The sequence below is a fragment of the Gorilla gorilla genome, chromosome 3 (genome assembly GCF_029281585.2).
Source record: "Gorilla gorilla gorilla isolate KB3781 chromosome 3, NHGRI_mGorGor1-v2.1_pri, whole genome shotgun sequence".
Taxonomy (NCBI): domain Eukaryota; kingdom Metazoa; phylum Chordata; class Mammalia; order Primates; family Hominidae; genus Gorilla; species Gorilla gorilla.
Genome location: NC_073227.2, coordinates 18,223,203 through 18,241,976, shown reverse-complemented (window position 1 = coordinate 18,241,976; position 18,774 = coordinate 18,223,203). Strand labels below are relative to the sequence as shown.

General features: G+C 46.0%; 1 protein-coding gene across 3 annotated transcripts in view; it reads left to right on the top strand.

Moving 5' to 3' along the window:
- SLC2A9 (solute carrier family 2 member 9) overlaps positions 1-18,774 on the top strand; it is a 240,673-nt gene that overhangs the window by 7,304 nt on the left and 214,595 nt on the right. For all 3 annotated transcript variants that reach the window (XM_055385499.2, XM_019025258.4, XM_004038433.5), the window contains exon 3: positions 17,250-17,410. In XM_055385499.2, the coding sequence (XP_055241474.2) occupies positions 17,250-17,410 (161 nt within the window). The remainder of the gene's footprint in view (positions 1-17,249; positions 17,411-18,774) is intronic.

Here is an 18,774-nt window from a genome sequence, read left to right as displayed (position 1 = left end):
TTACAAACGGGTGAGTGAGGCAGCCCCAGAACCAGGGAGACCAGGAACAGAGCAGAGCCTCTAAGGAATGGAATCTAACACAGGCTGGAAGGACCCAAGCCTGGCAGGGGTTTAGGGTGTGAGAGCTAGGCTACACCTGGGGTGCTGGGCTCTCGAGAAGGAGAAAGAAACCCTTGGAACAGAAGAGGTGCAGATATTAGTGCTGCTTTGGAGTGTGGGGAGGGTATCTGCTCACAGAGATGATGAACAAAGGCTGCCACCAGGGGGTGGTGTGTGGATGCTGCCCCATGGGAAGGGGTGCTGGCTTTAGCACTGGCCCAGGCTTGTAAGTCCTCGGCCGAGCCAGCTTCGCCTTTCCAGCTGTTAGATAACTGGGGGCCCAGATGATCGGGACACAGACTCCAGGCAGTGGGCATTTACCTTCAGGGCAGGCAGCTTGCACTGTTAGAACAATCCATGCAGTAGCTGCCGTTGGCCCTGCTGCCACCCAGCCTCAACCTTAAAAACGCTCAGTGCTCCTCTCTCCTCAGATATTTGGAAACTTTCTGTAATGCCGAAAATGAAAATAACTCGCCTCTGGGCACCAGCTCTACACTTGGCCCAGGTTCAGAATTGTGTGCACCCTGGATCCTTGTTATAATATTGCAAGGCAACTATCACTAACCACCTTTTAAAGGCGAGGAAACTGAGGCTGAGGGAAGCCAATACATCCAAGTTTCAGGGGTGGGACACTTCCTAAAAGTTCCCACTGGCTTCTCCTCAACACAGTCACCTGGATGTGCCTCCTGGCCACCCAACTTTCCAAGAATCCCCAGGATCTGACTACTTTTCGTGCCTCATTTGGAAGAGAACACCTGCACCTCGTGCATCCACAAGGGTCCTTGGCCAGCTTGGTGGATGGGATGTGAACAGAGGTGCTGATAGGCCACATGAGGCCTGGTTTATGGCAGCATCCCTGGTTATGGCAGCACTGAAGAAAGATCTTCAGTCCTTTCTTCCCCCAGATGGCAGAGAACTATTAAACGCACACTGGACTTTGCATGAACTGGCAAGAGGTTCTTATTGTCCTTAGCTGTTGAAAATCAGGGTTATCTGTGCTGTGCTGGTGCGTTGATCACCAAGATGAACACCACAGTAGCTACGCTCTGTTCATTCTCTATACTAAACCCTAACTGGTTTCTCTGTTTCCACTCTGGTTCCTACAGTTTATTCTCCACCCAAAGGCCAAAGGGATCCTTGACAAATGAAGGAAGATCATATTGTCCCTCCACTCAAAACCCACTATATCTAGAAAGCAAGCCAGACTGTGGTGACTTACACGGTACCTGGGGCCGTGACACATGACACATGACAGATGTGACCACTCTGTCATCATCATTTCCCCCCTCACTCCCTCTTCTCCATTTACGCAAACTTCTCCCCACTTGCTGCCCCTCAAACACACCACACACTGGAGCCTCAGGGCCTTTGTGCGTGCTGCTCTTGCTGGCTGCAATGCTCTTCCCTTGATTTTCCTGTGCACTCTCCTTTGATTACTTCTGGCCTCTGCTCAGACGTCCCCTCCTCAGAAATGTCTTCCGTGACCAGCCTATCCAAAATGGCACCCCTCCATCACGCTTTAGCCCTCACCGAATTTATTTCTCCTCATGGTATTTAACACTACCTGAGATATGACATATTCCTTTACTTCTTGTCCTCCTTCCCTTCACTTTAGAAAGGTCCTTGCTTCTGCAGTGCCAGCACCTAGAACAATGTCTGACACATTGTAAGCATTTATAAAAAAAATTTGCTAAATGAGCAAATTGATAAATTTAAATTTAAAGTGAGTCCAAGGCAAGTCCTTAGGTCTCTTCACTCTCAAACAAATTGCCAGCTGTGAGTCTGTCCTATGGAAAACTTCTGGGACCACCTCCACCATGTTCACAGATGGGGACTTGGACCCTGGTCTGTCTAATTCCCGAGTATCCCTTCTTTCTGTTCCACTAGGCTGATCTGCTGCTTCTGTGAATCAGCAAACGTTCTGTGAAGGTCCAGCAAATGTTCTGTGGAGGTCCAGATAGTGCGTGGTTTTTCTTTGTTGGCCATATGGTCTCTGTTGCAACTACTGAACTCTGCTATGTAGAGATAAAGCAGTTATAGATGATATGTAAATGAATGGGCGAGGGTATGTGCCAATAACATTTATTTATGAAACAGATGGTGGTCTAGGATTTCCCTTGCTGGCCAATTGTTGGCTAACCCCTGTGCTAGAGGTTTTAGGAAAGGGAGGAGGCTCTTGTAGATTCCTTGTGTCATTAGTACCTCTGGGCAGAGGGCTGGCTGGCTGAATAATTAATCCACAGCCTATGCTGCATAGCATCTAAATAGGAGCACCTAAATCTTCCTGAAGATGTTTGCTTTCTAATCTCCTTTCTTTTGTTCATGTATTGCTGATTGTCTAGGCTTTGTCCTTTCTGTTTCCAGTGACTAGCTCCAATTGGCATAGTTATATCTTTCTGTCTATCCATCTACTTACCTACCTGTCCGTCTAAAACATCCTGAAGTTATTTTAAAAGACTGCCAAATTTAGGGCTAATTTGCATACCAATCAAATGTAGCCTGAATTTTCAGACAGTCCTGCATGCAAATGTGCTAATCTGAATCCTTGCAAATGGCTTCAGATTTATGCCATTGTAATCGTTGACCTTTAGTAGGAAAATGTTGCAGTACCTGGAACCTGCTTCATTATACTGCTAGAATCATCTGGGATGATTGCCAGAGTTGTGCTGAAAGATGTCCTCTTGGTACTTGTGATTACCCAGTGTCTAGAATCCACCTGAGAGGTTGTTGAGGGCTGGATGGAGACCCACAGACTGGAGTGAGGGGTTCTGAGCCCCAAGGGACATTCTCTGGGGACTGAAATGGGCAGACAGGGCTGATACAGGCCTGGGTGGGATGGTGGTGCCTGGGCAAAGCATGAGTCAAAGCTCCTCTTGCTCATGGGTGTTGTCCACAGAGCCTACAGGAAGATTCTGGAAGCAGTGTTCTAAAGAAATGCAAGGTCTGTGGCAGGGCCGACAGTATGGAGCCCAGACTTCAGTCCAAAAGGGCCCAACCAAGACAAAAAACAAGCCAAAGGGTGAGGGGTTCAAGAGTAGCTGATCCATGAGAAGCAACTATTGAGGTGATGGACCTGGATGGATTCCTGACCTGGGACTCACGCACTTCCTATGATTGTAGGAGGATCCCACATTGCAATGAGCCCAAGAGAACAGTCAGCCTAGGCAGAACGACCACTGGGGGATGGACATTAAGAAAAGTCGCCAAGAAAAAAGGACCAAAGTTGAGATAATGAATGTGTTGAATAGGAGGTATGAGTGAAAATAAAAATTAGAAAGCAAACAGGGAATGCAGTGGTTGGGGGAACAGAAGGTGAGGTGGGCGGGACAGTTCAGGGCTAATCAAAAGGATAGACAGTGAACTTGGTGCCTGTTTGTGCAGTTTCTGGCCTGTAGCTTGGGGGAAATGCTTGGAGGCTTGGCAAAAGTGTAGCAGTCAGGATTGTACAGATCAAAGTGTCACCTAAAACAATACTGTTCATTTGTTTCCCTGGCGTCTATCAAAGTACCTCGCACACAGCTTCGCCATGACTCCTGATGCTAACTAGCCATTTAGGCCAAACTTCACAGGTTAAGAGCACAGCCCTTCACAAGTCTGGCCTTACTTCAGACACCAGCAACAGGCTCAGGGGTTCCATGAACATATGGTAACACATTTGGGGGTTCTCACTGCCCCTTCTGGTTTGATAATTTGCTCAAATAACTCACAGAACTCAGGAAGTGCTATGCTTAGAATTACAGCTTTATTATAGCAAAAAGGATACAAATCAGAATAAGCCACAAGAAGAGATCACAGGGCAAGGTCTGGAAGGATTCCAGCTCTGGTGTTCTCTCTCCTCCCACAGAGTGTTGTCTACCAGGGAAGCTCACCCAAGCTTCAGTGTTCCAAGTTTTTATTGGGGTTTCATCATGTAGATGTGATTGATCAAATCATTGGCCATAAGGTTGAACTCAATCTTTGGTCCTCCTCTCTTCCCTGGAGGTGGGGCTGATGTCACTTGGCTCAAAGCCCCGACCCTCTATCACATGGCTGGTCTTACTTGCATGGCCAACCCCCATCCTGAGTTATCTTGTTAACATACACTATCAGGGGGTTCTGAGAGGTCTGCCATGAATAACTCAAGAAATCCCAAGAATTCACAGGCTACATCCCAAGAACCGGGGACAAAGGCCAGCCAAACTTTATTATACAATTGTCTACTGTATATATAAAATTTACATTACACAAATGCATATTATAAACAGAAAATACTCAAAAAATGTTTGTTAAATGAATTAGTGAGTGAGAGAAGGAAGGAGTGAGAAAGAATGAATGAGAACTTAACTTTAGGAGTCTAACTCATTGGCCCCACACCATCCAATATAAATTAGGACTTATTTGAAACAACACTGGCAGCCACACAAATAATACTGAATGGCTTGGCTTTGATAAGAAATTACTCACCTTTCCAGTGGTTTTTGAGTTAGCAATGTTTTGTCTTCTTGGGAGGGGAGACACAGACTCTTGTCCTTCAAGGCGTTAGTATTTAAGCCCAGGGTTTCTGTAGAGCAATTAAGTTGAGTCAATACATTTCCCAGCATAAATGGTATATTCTATTATTTTCTCCTGTCTGCTCCTTCCCTAAAGGCAGATAAACAAATGATAATAAAAAGCAAAATCAACATTTCCCTCTATAAGGGTAGAGCTGCCCAATTAGCCACAGATGTTAGAACCTGATCAAACAAGATTCAAGTGAACCAACAGAGAGAGAACCCAAAAGCAAGTTCTGGTGCTTTCAGTTAATCCCACCCCACAATGCCATCTTAGCAGGCTGCTCTGGGAACCCAGGGGCTCTTAGAGAAAGAAGCATGTCCCCTGGAAGGTGCCTCTGGTGTGGCCTGAGACCCGTTCTTAAGGAAACCAGGAGGGAATGATGAGCAGAGACTGTGTCAAACGACATAAGTTCTGGTTGGGGTGAGGGGGAGGCATAGCAGGGCTCAAGACTTTGGTGGAAGAGGGCTGAGATTACAGGAGGACCCTGTGCATTTTGTCACTGCAGAAACAACGGGCAATTATGTCTATGAAATGGGTATCTCTGAATCCCAGAGTTTTGTCCCCTCACCCCCGGCTCTTTTCATTTTTACTCTTGCTTTTGTCTCACTTTATCTCGGTAACTATAAAAGCAACAGGCTTCCATTAGAAAAAAAAAAAAACGCAGCACAGAAATTTGATAATGAAGCTACACATACAAACATTCTTCTGTGAGTGAGAGATGATCTCTCTCATTTGTATACCAGCCCCACATGGCAGATATTATGCTGATAACCCCATATTACAAATAAGGGAGAGATTGAGTGACTGGCTTAAGGCTACCTAGCTAATAGACAGTACACTTGGGCCTGAACACAGTCAAAACCCAGACTCCATCCAGAGGCCGCTTTTAATGTGTCATCTAAATCCACTCTTTTTTCTGAAGATCATCCATATATACTGTTTAATACTCTCTTTTTTGGCTTACTATTTATTTGTAAGCACCTTTCTATGCTATTGGAAGTTCTGCATCACCAGGATGTTTAACAGCAGTGTGGAGCTGCCTCCTGTGATGTCCTATCTTCCTAATGTGGGCCTCTGAGGTTGTTTCCAATTTTTCTCTAATATGAGATGCTGCTGCACTGTTTAAATTGGGAGCTGTGAGTCATTGTTTGGTTTGGTTTGGTTTGATCAGAGCCAGCACAGCTGCTGACTGATGAGGGCCCAGGGACCTTTTCCAGCCTGGGGCGTTGGTGTCCACGTGTCCCAGGCTGTGGGTGCCAACTCCCCCTGCACCATGCCCTGGAGGTCCCAGCGATTAGAGCTGGACAGCCTGCCTCTTTGATATAGAATTTTCTCATTTCATAAAGTTTCTCCAAGAAAAATGCCTTTGTAGAGCCAAATGGGGAAAGGAACTCGGTCCCATCAAATCTCAAGGAAGCTCAGCTTAGTGCAGTGGGGCAGTGGTTGCTGCAGCCAGAGAGCTGGGGATAGCTGATCCAGCAAGATGGGAGGTAGGGAAACTTGGAGGGCCGTGTTGGAGTTGCACAGCTGGTGTGAACAAACCAGACAAGTGAAACTAGAAGCACCCTATTTCTGACCCATAGGGGAAGACCCTGAAATTTATTGAGCACCTGCTCTATGCTGACATCATGCTCGGGACTTCACACACCTCATTTCATCCTGGCGGCCTCATCTACAAGCTAGGGGTTCTTATTCCCATTCTATAAATGAGTTATTCCAGAATTGATGTTGCAGACGGGGCCCCTGCTACCTCAAGCAGCCAGAAGTGAATTGACTGGTAATGAAAACAATTTGCCCTTTTCATTCCGGCCAACCAGAGGATATGCAAAAAGGAGAGCAAAATATCATCTCAAGTCTGCGTAAATGCACTGTTCCCTGTAAACACAGCTATGCAACCTCTCAAAAGAATGTTCCAGCAGGAGGAAGGCTCAGGACTGTGATTGAATAAGAATGATATTGGGAGTGCATTCACTTCTCTGCTTCTGCCTGGGGCCAAATAGACAATGAAACTTACCTTCTTTATGTTTCATCTAATTAAACCCAAGCATTTGGCTGCCCCCTCACTGCAAAGGTGGCTGAGGGGAAACCCAGGAGGCTCTGAAAGCCTTACTTGCCTGGCTGTTGCTTGTAATTGATGTTTCCTCTCTCATCATGTTTCATTTCATTCTGAAAGCTAGCTGTGGGAACAAAATAGTCTCAGGTGTCTGGAGGCACAGGAGCCTCTTTCCCAGTGAGTCAGCCAGGCTCCTCTGGGAGAATCACTTGGGGAGGAGGAAAAAACACCACAAACCTACAAACCTAATGCTCAAGTCAAGCCAAAATGGGAGCTGAGTTTTTTCCTTAGGACAAGGGAGGTGTACTGGGGTCTCCCAACACCACCTTCAGGTAGGATAATTCACTGGCATGAGTCACAGGCGTTGGCACAGGAATGCGGTAGTACTCACAGCTATGACTGATCACAGTGGTGGAAAACAATGCTAAGTCAGCAAAGGAAAAAGGTGCAGGGGTGAAGTCCAGAGGAAACCAGGGGCAAGCTCCAAAGAACTCTTCTAGCAGAGCCTCATGGGACGCGCTTCATCCCCACAGCAACAAGTTGTGACAACTCTTGTGAAATTTGTCTAACAAGGAAACTCATTAGAGACTCGGAGTCCAGGGTTTTTCTCGGGGGGTGGTCACATAGGCACTCTCTGCTTGCCAAGCAGAAAATTCCAGATTCCCAGAAAGAAAGCAGATATAAACCACACTGAGACAGCATAAACCACACTGTTTGCACAGTTTAGGTACAGCGAGTCACTCTTACCAGATCTGGGAACGGTGGCAACCCTTCCAACATCCAAGTTCCCAGATGCAAGCCCGGGGCTTACCCTGCAGCAGGTTTTTCTAGGAAGAGAAGTCTCAGGCGTGCTGTGAGAGCTCTTTTCTACACAGGAGGCCTTACCTCGGGGAGCCAGGCGACATTAGGTAGCACTGCTGGGATTGTGGAATTTTGTTCTTGTGGGGCCCTGACTTCAGAGGGCCTGGTTCAGCAATGGGTACTTTTTTAAGGACTTCTGGACTGCGTTCTTCCCTGTGCCAGTGTGTTCAGTGGTGCAGACTGTCTTTATAAAGCCCTAAGGCATTGTGGCATGACTTCCTCTCTTATGCAATGGTGTGTGTACTCTGGCCCAGCTACCAAGCGTTCTACTTCCGTGTATTTTTACAGGACTCCTGAGAATCGTTCCAAGTGAGTTCATGGGAGGCTCTGTGTGACTCAGTAAGGCACATTAATATTGTTAAACAGGCTACGAGGTAATTTGCCTCCCATTGTCTGGCAATTTCTTATATTATTTGGAGATGCTCTAAGCCAGTCTTGGCTGGGAATTGCAGAGTTCAATTTTATGTCCAGAAGCTTGGTCCCCAGGTTCCTGGCCTGGGAGATAATGGTAAGTGATTCATGGATTCTTGAATCTGACAAATAAATGAGCCTAGGCCCCTTATTTTACAAATATAGAAGTAAAAATATCAACAACACTACCACCAACCACCCCAACTTCCGGTTTTTATTGTGTACTTCATATCGACCCAGCACTGTGCTGTATCTTCATTCTCTCACTAAATCTTCACAGTAACTCTTCAAGGAGGGCAATGATTTAACAGATGAGGAACCTGAGGCACAGAGAGGTTAAGTAACTTACTCAAGGTCACCCAGCAAAGAAGTGGCAGAGCTGAGAGTGGAAAAAAGCCAATTCCAAGTACCTTTAACATTGACAGCACTGCCAGAGAGGCACACAGATTGCTTAAGATCACCCAAGGCCACAGAAAGACTCAGTGATGCAAGCAAGTGTTAAATCCAGAACTCTTGGCTCTTTCTTAAGCTTCCTTTGCTTTAACCATGTAGCCTTTTATTCAGTTGTTTGCAGTTTAGGCTATAGTTAGTACTAGCCGTAACATCAATGCTTCTGGAGCAACTCATAACAATTTTGATCAGACTCATCATCTCATACCAATTGCAGGAGCTTCCTAACAGGCCTAGCAGCCTCTAGTCTAATCCCTGAAATGTCCTTCACACTGCACCTGTGAAGAACATTCTTAACCACAAATTAGAGCTATCAATTCCATCCTAAAACCCTCCAATGGCTCCCCAGTGCCCATGGAATTTTGTGTAGACTCCTGAGGCTGGCAGGCAAAGCCAGGTACAGGCAGCCTCCAACCTTCTACTGGGCCACCTTTCAACCCACTGCGTCTTTTACAGCTCCTGTGTAGCAACCTGTGGTCTCCGGTTTCTGCACCTTCAAGAATTCTGTTAACTCTGCCTGTCGTCCTGTAACTGAGCCCACTCCGTCTGCCCTTCTTGCTTGCTTGACTTGGATTCCACAGCCTTTCTTGGCTTCCTACTGTCACGGCATTTTTATTCCATGTTATAATTGTATGTTTACTTGACTACTGTCTCCACTAGATCTTGAACTCCTTGAAGGCAAGAAACAGCAGAATTTGTATCTAGAAGACAGGATGGGAAGCTGGGCCCCTGGTAGTGAGGAAGCAGACCTGTAAAGTCAGATAGAAAGATACAAGAATGTGCCTCGTGGTTGTTGGCAGAATGAAAAAGTAAAACAAGGAACCCCAAGTAAGACAGGAATGAGTGAGATGTCCCAAAGCAGGCCTAGAGGTTACCTACCACAGTGGTCTTAAAACAAATTTTTATTGCAGAATGTTTTCTTCAAACAGGATCAAGTTCTCCCAACACATAAAAGGAAAGCTCTAGGTAAAGGTTTATATCTCCAAGCCTTCATGACTTGGCCTAAATCTCTCCTCCTTCTGGAAGCCTCAGGTCACAGTGCAATTGTGATGGCATGGGCTCTGTAGTTAGGTTGATTGTGTCAGCAGGGCAAACTTGCTGCTATAATAAACAAGCCCTGTATCTCAGTGGCTTAACACAATGAAAATTCCCATTTATATCACCTCATTTGAAGGAGATTAGCAGGAACACTCTGCTCCATGAAGCCATTCAGGGACCCAGGTTCCTTAAGTGAAGTGGTTCCACCATTCTCTAGGACTTTGGAGTCCTCTGCTAGTTCCTCTGTGGCTGGCCAGCTGACAGGAGCAAGCATGGAGCAGGCAAACACATTCTCAGCGTCTTGGTGGAGGTCACACATGTCCCTTGTACTTACACTCCTTGCTTGAGAAGTAGTCATATGGCCCCACCTAGATGCAAGGAACTGGGTAAGCTGGCCTGGCAGTATGTCCAGGAAGAGGAGAGCACTGTGAGGTCTAGCAGGCCCTGCAGTTCTACCATCTTTGGCATGGCTATGGGATGTGTTTCTCCACTCCAGACTTCTCTGTTGTGAATGAAACTTCTCAGGATGGCTACAAGGGTTGAATGAGATGAGATATCCAAATGTCTGATACATGCTTAGCAGTCAACCAATCTTCATTCCATGTCTCCTCTTCTCCCCTAAAACAGAGGTATTGATATCATCATCTTTATATTTTCTACACTTAGAGTTGGAAAAAAGTAATGGTTAAGAGATGGACTCTGGATCCTGGCTCCCTTGGGCTGAGTCCTGGTGACATCGCATGCCAATGGTGTGAGCTTGGGAGGGCCCCTTGTGGCTCTGTGGCTCAGATACCACATCTGCCCAAAACAGAGGTAACAAATAGTACCCTTGTGGAGGGTAAGAAGTGAGTCAGTATGCCTCCAGTTCTTAGAATAGTACGCAGCATATTGTAACTATGATGTGTGGGTTACCTGTTTTATTATTATATGGTTACTGCCACACAGCAGAAACTCAAAACGAATTCTTATTTAAGCACCCATTCTGTATCATGCATGACCAGTCATGTGTTCCCATAGGTGAGGTTCACAAATCTCAAGCTTGGGGAATGTTAGTGCAGTGAATTCTCTGAGCAAACTTCATCACTGGCTTCAGCCTTGTGGTAACAAGGCCTTTCACCTGGGCTATTGCTGAATTCAGACCTGGAAGACAAATGTTCAGTTGCCAAAAGCATTGGCTTACAAACAGCTTTCGGGGAAATTTTGAGAGAAGTGTTCCTGCAGGGGGCCTAGGCTATGCAGCAAGTCTTCCGGCCCCTCCAGAGTCTACAGAGGCTTCTGTCAGCCATTTCCCAACGTCACAGTAAGAAACTTCCACAGACTCCCAAAGCAGTGCTTGGCAGTGGGTGAGCTGAAAACCCTCTCTTTTCCCACCAGGCTCCTGAGTGCAGTGCAACACAAAGGAAAAGACAAAATTTCCTCCCAATCAGCATCCTTTTCATTTCCTTGCATTAATTCCAGGAAGCCAGTCATTACTGAGGCCTTCCAGGGTGGGTATTAGCCTGACTCCTTGCAAGACAGCTGCAATTGCTTGAATTACTATAAGAGTGCCATAGGGAGCAAGTTCACGTGCAAGAATGACCTTGCACATGTGGAGGTCTCCTGTTTATCAGGTGGCAGGAGGGGTGTCTGTGAAGTCCTGGATACTCATTACTTATGCCAGCTTCTCTGAAGGGTCTTTACTCTGTACATACTTGCAGTAGTTCTTGGGGCAGCCTCTACCCCCTGTCTTGCTGTGACCCCTCTAATCCTTGTGCTTAGCAATCATCACTGTTTCTCCCACTAGACTCTGTGCTCCTTGAGGGTGGTTGCTGCTGTATTCACCACAGTCTGACGGAGTATCCAGCCCAAGCAAAGGCTTAGTTGATATAGTTGATATTTACTCTTTTTTTTTTTTTTTTAGATGGAGTCTCGCTCAGTCGCCCAGGCTGGAGTGCAGTGGCTCAATCTTGGCTCCCTGCAACCTCTGCCTCCAGGGTTCAAGATATTCCCCAGCCTCAGCCTCCAGAGTAGCTGGGACTAGAGGCGTGCACCACCACACCCAGCTAATTTTTCTATTTTTAGTGGAGATGGGGTTTCACCATGTTGGCCAGGCTAGTCTCAAACTCCTAACCTCAGGTGATCTGCCCGCCTTGGCCTCCCAAAGTGTTGGAATTACAGGCATGAGCCACTGCACCCAGCCAATATTTACTCTTAAATCAATAAATGCACCATTAGGTTTATCTGCTTAACTTTCACATCTTAATCATGAGTTCAAGAGTTCAGTTTGTGGAGCAGTTGTATTTGTGCCCTGAAGTTTGGCAGCTCCACCACAAAAGCCTCCCAGTGCATATAAGCCGTGACTGTGGGCGGGTTATATAACTCTCAGGCCCCTTGTTTGTAAATGAGGGCTTTTACCACTAGGGTTGTCGTGAGGGTGAAGTGAGATTATTTATGTGCTTTGCTAGAGTTTCTGTATTTCCATAGTTGTAAGGAACAACTAAAGCCAAGAAAGTTGTTAAGAAGAGTGGGTTGCTCACAGGATCAGTGGGAGGGCTGGAGAACCAGGCCTGGAAGCTCTGTAGCTGGAGAGACGACCCTAAATCACTCCCAGAGCTGGTCCTATGGGCTCTGCTGCAGCCACCACTGCCATTGACTGCACCGCTGGCACAGGACATTGCAGCTCCCCTGCTGCTGCCCCCAAACCCAATCCCACCAGAGCTCCCTCTGCTGCTGGAGAATCCTCCTCAGCCCCATGTCTTAGCCCCAGTAGCACCTTGATCAAAGTTCCAGCATCTGATTGGCTGAGCCTTGGTCACATGTCCACTTCCAGCTGCAGAGGATGCTGGGAGAGCAGGTGTCTGGCATGTTTGGCTTCTGTAGTTATGTGTCCTCTGTTTCCCCACTCAGGATTCTGAGGCAGTAAAGTCTCCCAGGCGGGAAGAGGGCTTCTGATGCTGGGGAGCCTAAAAGGCAGATAAATGTCCAATAGAGGACATAAAGCCTTGACATTGACTAAATGGTCAATGTCAGGTAAATGTCCAGCCACTAAGAAAGAACATAGTGGCCATTCTGAAGGCTGCTGGTAGCACCCTGATGAAGGCTCAGGAATCAGTGTCCTGGTAGCCCCAGTGAGGGGATGGCAGTTTGGACCGGTTCAGTGGTGGAATGGTGGAGTGGTGAGAAGCCTTTTGGAAGCTAGGCAATATATTACTTTTCTAGAGCTGCTGTAACAAAGTACCATGGACTGAGTGACTGAAAGAACAGAAATGTGTTATTCCATAGTTCTAGAGGTCAGAAGTCCAAGATCAAGGTGTTGGCAGAGTGGATTCCTTCTGAGGGCTTTGAAGGAAGGCTCAGTTCCAGCCTTCTCTCTCTGGCTCACAGATGGCCATCTTCTCCCCATGCCTGTTTACATCATCTTCCTCCTGTGCCTGTCTATCTCCACGTTTCCCCTTTTTATCAGGGTACCAGTCACGTTGGATTAGGGCCCACTCTAATGACCTCATTTTAATGTTATTTGCTTTGTAAAGATTGTCTCCAAATAAGGTCACATTCTGAGGTACTAGGGGTTAGGACTTCAACATATGAAGTTTGGAGGGGAACAAAATTCACTCTGTACCAGTGTCTGTCTTTGTGTCCTCTTTCTATAAAGGACACCAGTCATATTGGAGTAGGGTGGGCCTTACTCCAATATGACCTCTTCTTAATTAATTATATCTGCAATGACCGCATTTCAAATAAGGACCCATTCTGAGGTTTGGGGAGTTAGGACTTTAGTATATAAATCTGGAGGTGTGAGGTTAGATACAATTCAACCCTAACAGTCAGGGATGAGTGAGGGTGGATTAGTTGAGGAGATTGGATCAAGGGCAGGAGTTAAGAATGACTTCATGGTTTTTGGCTGAGCAACTGGAGAATGGTGGTCCCATTCACTCAGGTAGGGAGGAACAGATAAAGGAAAGGAATTCAGGGGCAGAGGTACAGGCTGATGGGTCCCATTCCATACTGGTTTAGTAAGGGATCTGTGCCCCAACTATGTCCAGTAGGACATAAAGAGAAGTTTGTTAGAAGCTTCCGAGAAAGTTCCTCTTAGCACCAAGAGACCTATGAGAGGCCAAGCTTACTCTCTCCAGCCATGCATGAATAGAAAAGCATGTAGCCAAAACTGCTACTAGGAGCCATCCTGCAATTGTGAGTGCGTGCTGTCTTAGGATGAGGTCAAAATTATGGAAAGCAGAGTGAAGCAACCAGATGGCACCTGGATTCTTGGCCATTACTGAGTCACCAGATGGGCCATCCTTGAAGCTCACCACTCCTGTAAATTTGCATTTCTGTAAGTGTCCTCATTGTTCAGCTATTTTGAGTTGAGGTTTCCTGTTACTTGCAGCCAAGAGCATCCTTAAATGATACAATGCATTATCAGCTCCAGTGGATGGAAGATCTTTGAGATCCAGGGTTATGTTCCATTTATCTCTGTGTCTAGCTCAGGGCCCAGTACTCAGCACATGTTTGTTGAATGAATCAGTGGATGATGTAGGTCAGTATCTTGTGCACTGAGGTCTGGAAACTTCATCATCGATAGAAATAGCTGTAGCTATTGATAATATATTCTGTCCTCACTCCATGCTATGAGTAAGATACTTGTGAAGCCAGAAAGAAAGAGAAAACAGAAAGAAGATAAATACCTCTCAAGCAGAGGGTGTCTCCCCTCCTCACCTCACTTCCTTCCATCAGACCATTTGCTTATGTCTGAAATCTGGGAGTCTTCTGTGATCTTCTTTCACTTTCTGCAACACCATCTGTTCTCAAACCTGGAGCCAATCACCCAGGAAGTCCTACCTATTCTACTCTCAAAATATATCTTAAATCCATCCACTTCTGTCCATTTCCATTGCTTAGTGAAGGCCACCATGATCTTTGGACCACTGCAGTGCCCCCCAAGTGTGCCTGGCTTCCTGTCTAGCTCCTCTTTCATGCACTTGCCAGAGGCACCCTCTGAAAATGCAAGCCACACCATGTCCTCCCCCTGCCAAAAACCCTCCAATACTTTCCCACTTCATCTAGAGTAGAATCCAAGTAAAAACCAGGCTAACTTCCATGACCTATCAGGCCCACATGACCTGCCCTTTCTTGCCCCTCCAACTTCATCCAGCCCACTCCTTCCCTTTCTGGTCCTGTTCCTCCCCTATTGGCCTCCTTGCAATTCCATGGCCACCCAAGCTTTCTTCTGTCCTGCTGTCTTGGCATAATTCTCCCTCTGCCTGGAACACTTTCCTACCATTTTTCTTTTCCATGTTAAATGGCAGCATGTATTATGCATACAAAAGAGTATATAAAATACACACATATGCATTATGCCTGTGTGCCCATACACACACACACACACTTTAAAGACTGAGTATAAATCTAACACTCATGTCACAATCCACGTTAAGAATAAAAGGTCCGGGGAGGCTGCAGCGGGAGGATCGCTTGAGCCCAGGAGTTTGAGACCAGCCTTGGGGAACATGGCGAGACCTCCTTTGTACAAGAAACAAACAAAAAAAATTTATCCAGGCATAGTGGCACATACCTGTAGTCTTCTGTCTCAGCTACTCGGGAGGCTGAAGTACGAGGACCTCCTGACTGCAGGGGATCAAGTCTGCAGTGAGCTGTGATCATGCCACTGCACTCCAGCCTGAAAAAAAAAAAAAAGAAGGACCTACCAAGTGCCCCTCCCCAGTTATTTCTTCTGTCATCCCCCGAGATGACCCCTGACCTGACATTTGAAATAATTCTTTCTTTGTAGTTTTACCGTCTATATATAATTCTCCAAAAAATTTTAATTTGGCATACTTTTGGGTTTTACACATGGAATCAGACTGTGTATGTTTTGTTTTCGGCTGCTTTTGGTCGGTGTTATTTTTGCCAGGTTTTACCATGTGTGTTTGGACAGAGCAATATTCATTCATGTTTGTGGCTGTGATGTTTCATATGATGATGATTCTGCAATTTGTTTATCCGTGCTACCGACCATGGGCACCTGGGCTGTTTCTCGTCTGGAGTTATTATGTGCAATGCTGCCATGGACATCTGAGTACATATATCCTAGGGCTCCCCGGAAACAGTTTTTCAGGGGAGTTTTCTAGAAGTGGATTTGCTGAGTTGTAGGCTACAGGCATCTTCCATTTGACTAGATGATGCCAAAGCTGTTTTCCAAGATGGCTGTACAAGTCAAACTCCTACCAGCAGACAACACACTGCTTGTCACTCCTCAGTCTTACCAGATCTTTTAATGTTTAGCCTATGTGGGATTGTGTAAGGTCCACTCAAGTACTGGCCACTGCTTCAAGCTCTCATTTGACCCTCACAACAGCCCTGAGAGGTCAATGTCATCATTCCCATTTTACAGATGGGTTCAGCTGATTTAAATCATTACCAAGTTGTTGTGCTGGGATTTGAGCCCAGGTCTGAGCGACCTGAACCTAAGCTTTTTCTGCAGTGTCATATACTGGCTCAGCTGAGGTTTGCGGGCTCACGTTGGGTAGCAACAGGGACCTCTAAGTACCTTGGGGACTGAACTCTGTTTGGAGCTTGGTGCCATGGACCTCAGTCTTTGGTGTACATCAGAATCACCTAGTCCCTGTCCCAAACACACTGAATCAGAATTGGCAGTGATGAGACTCTAGTGAATGTGAAGTTGTATTTCCTTGTGGTCTCATTTCTCTGTTGACTAATGATGTCAGGCATTCTGTCATTAGCGTACCAGTCATTTGTATTTTCTCTGGAGTCTGTTCAAATTTTTGCTCATTTTTAATTGTATCATTTGCCTCCTTTTGGACATGTTAGAGTTCTTTGTATATCGTGGATAGGATTTATTTGTAGTTCTATGTGTTGCAAATATGTTATCTCAGTCTATGGGTTGTCTTTTCATTTCTGAATGACGTCTTTGGAAGAGCAGAAGATGTTAATCTTGATTATATTCAAATGAGCATTTTTTTTTCTTTTATGGCTAGTTTTTTTGTGTGCGTTGCATTTTTGCCTATTTTTTTTTGTTAGGTATGTGCCCCCCCCCCACCTTTTCTTTTGAGACAGGGTGTCACTCTGTCACCCAGGCTGGAGTGCAATGGCACAATCTTGGCTCACTGCAACCTCCGTCTCCTGGGTCCAAGAGATTCTCATGCCTCAGCCTCCTGAGTAGCTGGGATTACAGGTGCATGCCACCACACCCGGCGAATTTTTGTATTTTTAGTAGAGACAGGGTTTCACCATCTTGGCCAGACTGATCTCGAACTCCTGGCCTCAAGTGATCCACCCGTCTCAGCCTCCCAGAGTGCTGGGATTACAGGCGTGGGCCTCTGCGCCCACCCGGTATGTGCCCTTTAACACACCTCCACGGCAATGCTGCGGTGCACTAGAATTGGAGAAGCCCTGCTATGAAGCTCATCATAAGCTTGGGGTCAGATCTGAGTCCAGCTCCCAGGTTTAGCACTTACCTAGCAAGTCACTTTGTGTCCCTGAGCCTCAGTTTCCCTATCTCCAAAATGAGGTAAAAAGAGGAAACATTTTGTTACAAAAAAAGTACCTTGGGATAGGCAAAGATGCAAGAAACACAAAAAAACTAGCCATAAAAGAAAAAAAATGCTCATTTGAATATAATAAAGATTAACATCTTCTGCTCTTCCCAAAATTTGTTAGAAGAGGCCAATGAGATAAAGCTCAAACAAATTAGCAAAGTGCTATGCATGAAAATGCTCTGTACAAGCTATTTTGTTTTGTACACTGGCTTGCTTCAAGCAGCAGGAGGGAACAGAAGGAAATAACATGGTTTGTTGTTTATTTTCAGTACATCAAGGCCTTTTACAATGAGTCATGGGAAAGAAGGTATGGACGTCCAATAGACCCAGACACTCTGACTCTGCTCTGGTCTGTGACTGTGTCTATATTCGCCATCGGTGGACTTGTGGGGACGTTAATTGTGAAGATGATTGGAAAGGTTCTTGGGAGGTCAGTAGGAGGCTGTCTCTATCTGGGGGTGCCCTCCATGTTCATAATATATCTGTGTCATTGTCAGGGTCCTGACAGGCAACAGAACTCCACTCAGGCAGTTCAACTGGAGAGATTCAAATGCCCAAAGGGGAAAGGGGAAGAAATCAGAGACCAAGGCCCAAAGATAACTGAAGCCATGGACTGCAGGCTGATGAGCAGCAGCAGAAGCGTGTAGGGACTGGGCTGTGTCAGAGCCACAGCACCCACATGGGGGAGGAGCAGGGAAGAAATGCCCTGACCCCTCCCTCCTCCCACCCTCCATCCTGCTGCAGAGGTGCACACTGGTCACACCCATGTGAAAGCCAGTAAACCAGGAAGCCATGTTGCCATCCAGGAGATGCTCCCGGGGCATAGAGCAGAGCAGGGAGGGGAGGGGAATTGATCTGGGTGTTGGGGCAAATGGAAAACACAGTGCAGTGCCTTGGAAATTGTTCCACGTAAGTACCTACAGATCTGCTTTTCCAGAAAATTGACTGCTTAGACAGTCTTCCACTATATGGCTGTCTCATCATTTATTTAGCCACACTCCCTGACTGAGAGACATTTAGGTCATTTCAGATCGTTTACATTACAAATAAGGAAGCAGTGAGAATCAAAAACTTCATATCAGCCTTTCCTACCCAGGCTCTCTCCAATCAGCTCACTTGACCTTGTGAGCCTCATTCCTCACTTATTTTAGACAGGAATCCTTCTCTTAGAGCAGATTGACTTATCAATGAATCCCCACAAACAATGCTTTCTCTGTATTCTTGTTCATAACAACAGCATCCTGGGAGCCAGTGAGCTGTGTGTGGAAAGAGTAGAGCTTCTCCAAGTGATGGAGGAGTCGTCACATCAGTCTGATGGGGCCAGAACATTTGTGTCTTAACTTGAATCATGTGTCTTCCACTTACTAGCTGTGTGGCCTTGGCCAAATCATTTAATTTATTTAAGCCTCAATTTTCTTATCTGTAAAATAGGGATGATAGTTTCTACCTGCAGGGAATGTTACAAGAGTTAGACCAAATGAATGGAAGGAGAATGGCCATAAGTTGTAGCTGAATAAATAAAAATTCTTGTTATTGACCACATTATTTGGCATTTCCCTCATCATCACCTTGACATCACTACCTAGTAAGTACTCGACTAACCTCCTTATTGCATTGACGTGAGTTGAAGAGGAGAATTATCAGACCCCAGAAAATCTCCTCAGACCATGGGATTACAGAAACCCTATTAAGAAGGAGCCCATTTCACAATCTGAAATGACCTAACCCTTTACATTCTTCCTCACAGCCCAACAAGGAGAAAACTAGAGTTGACGATGTTTCAAAGCAAGATTT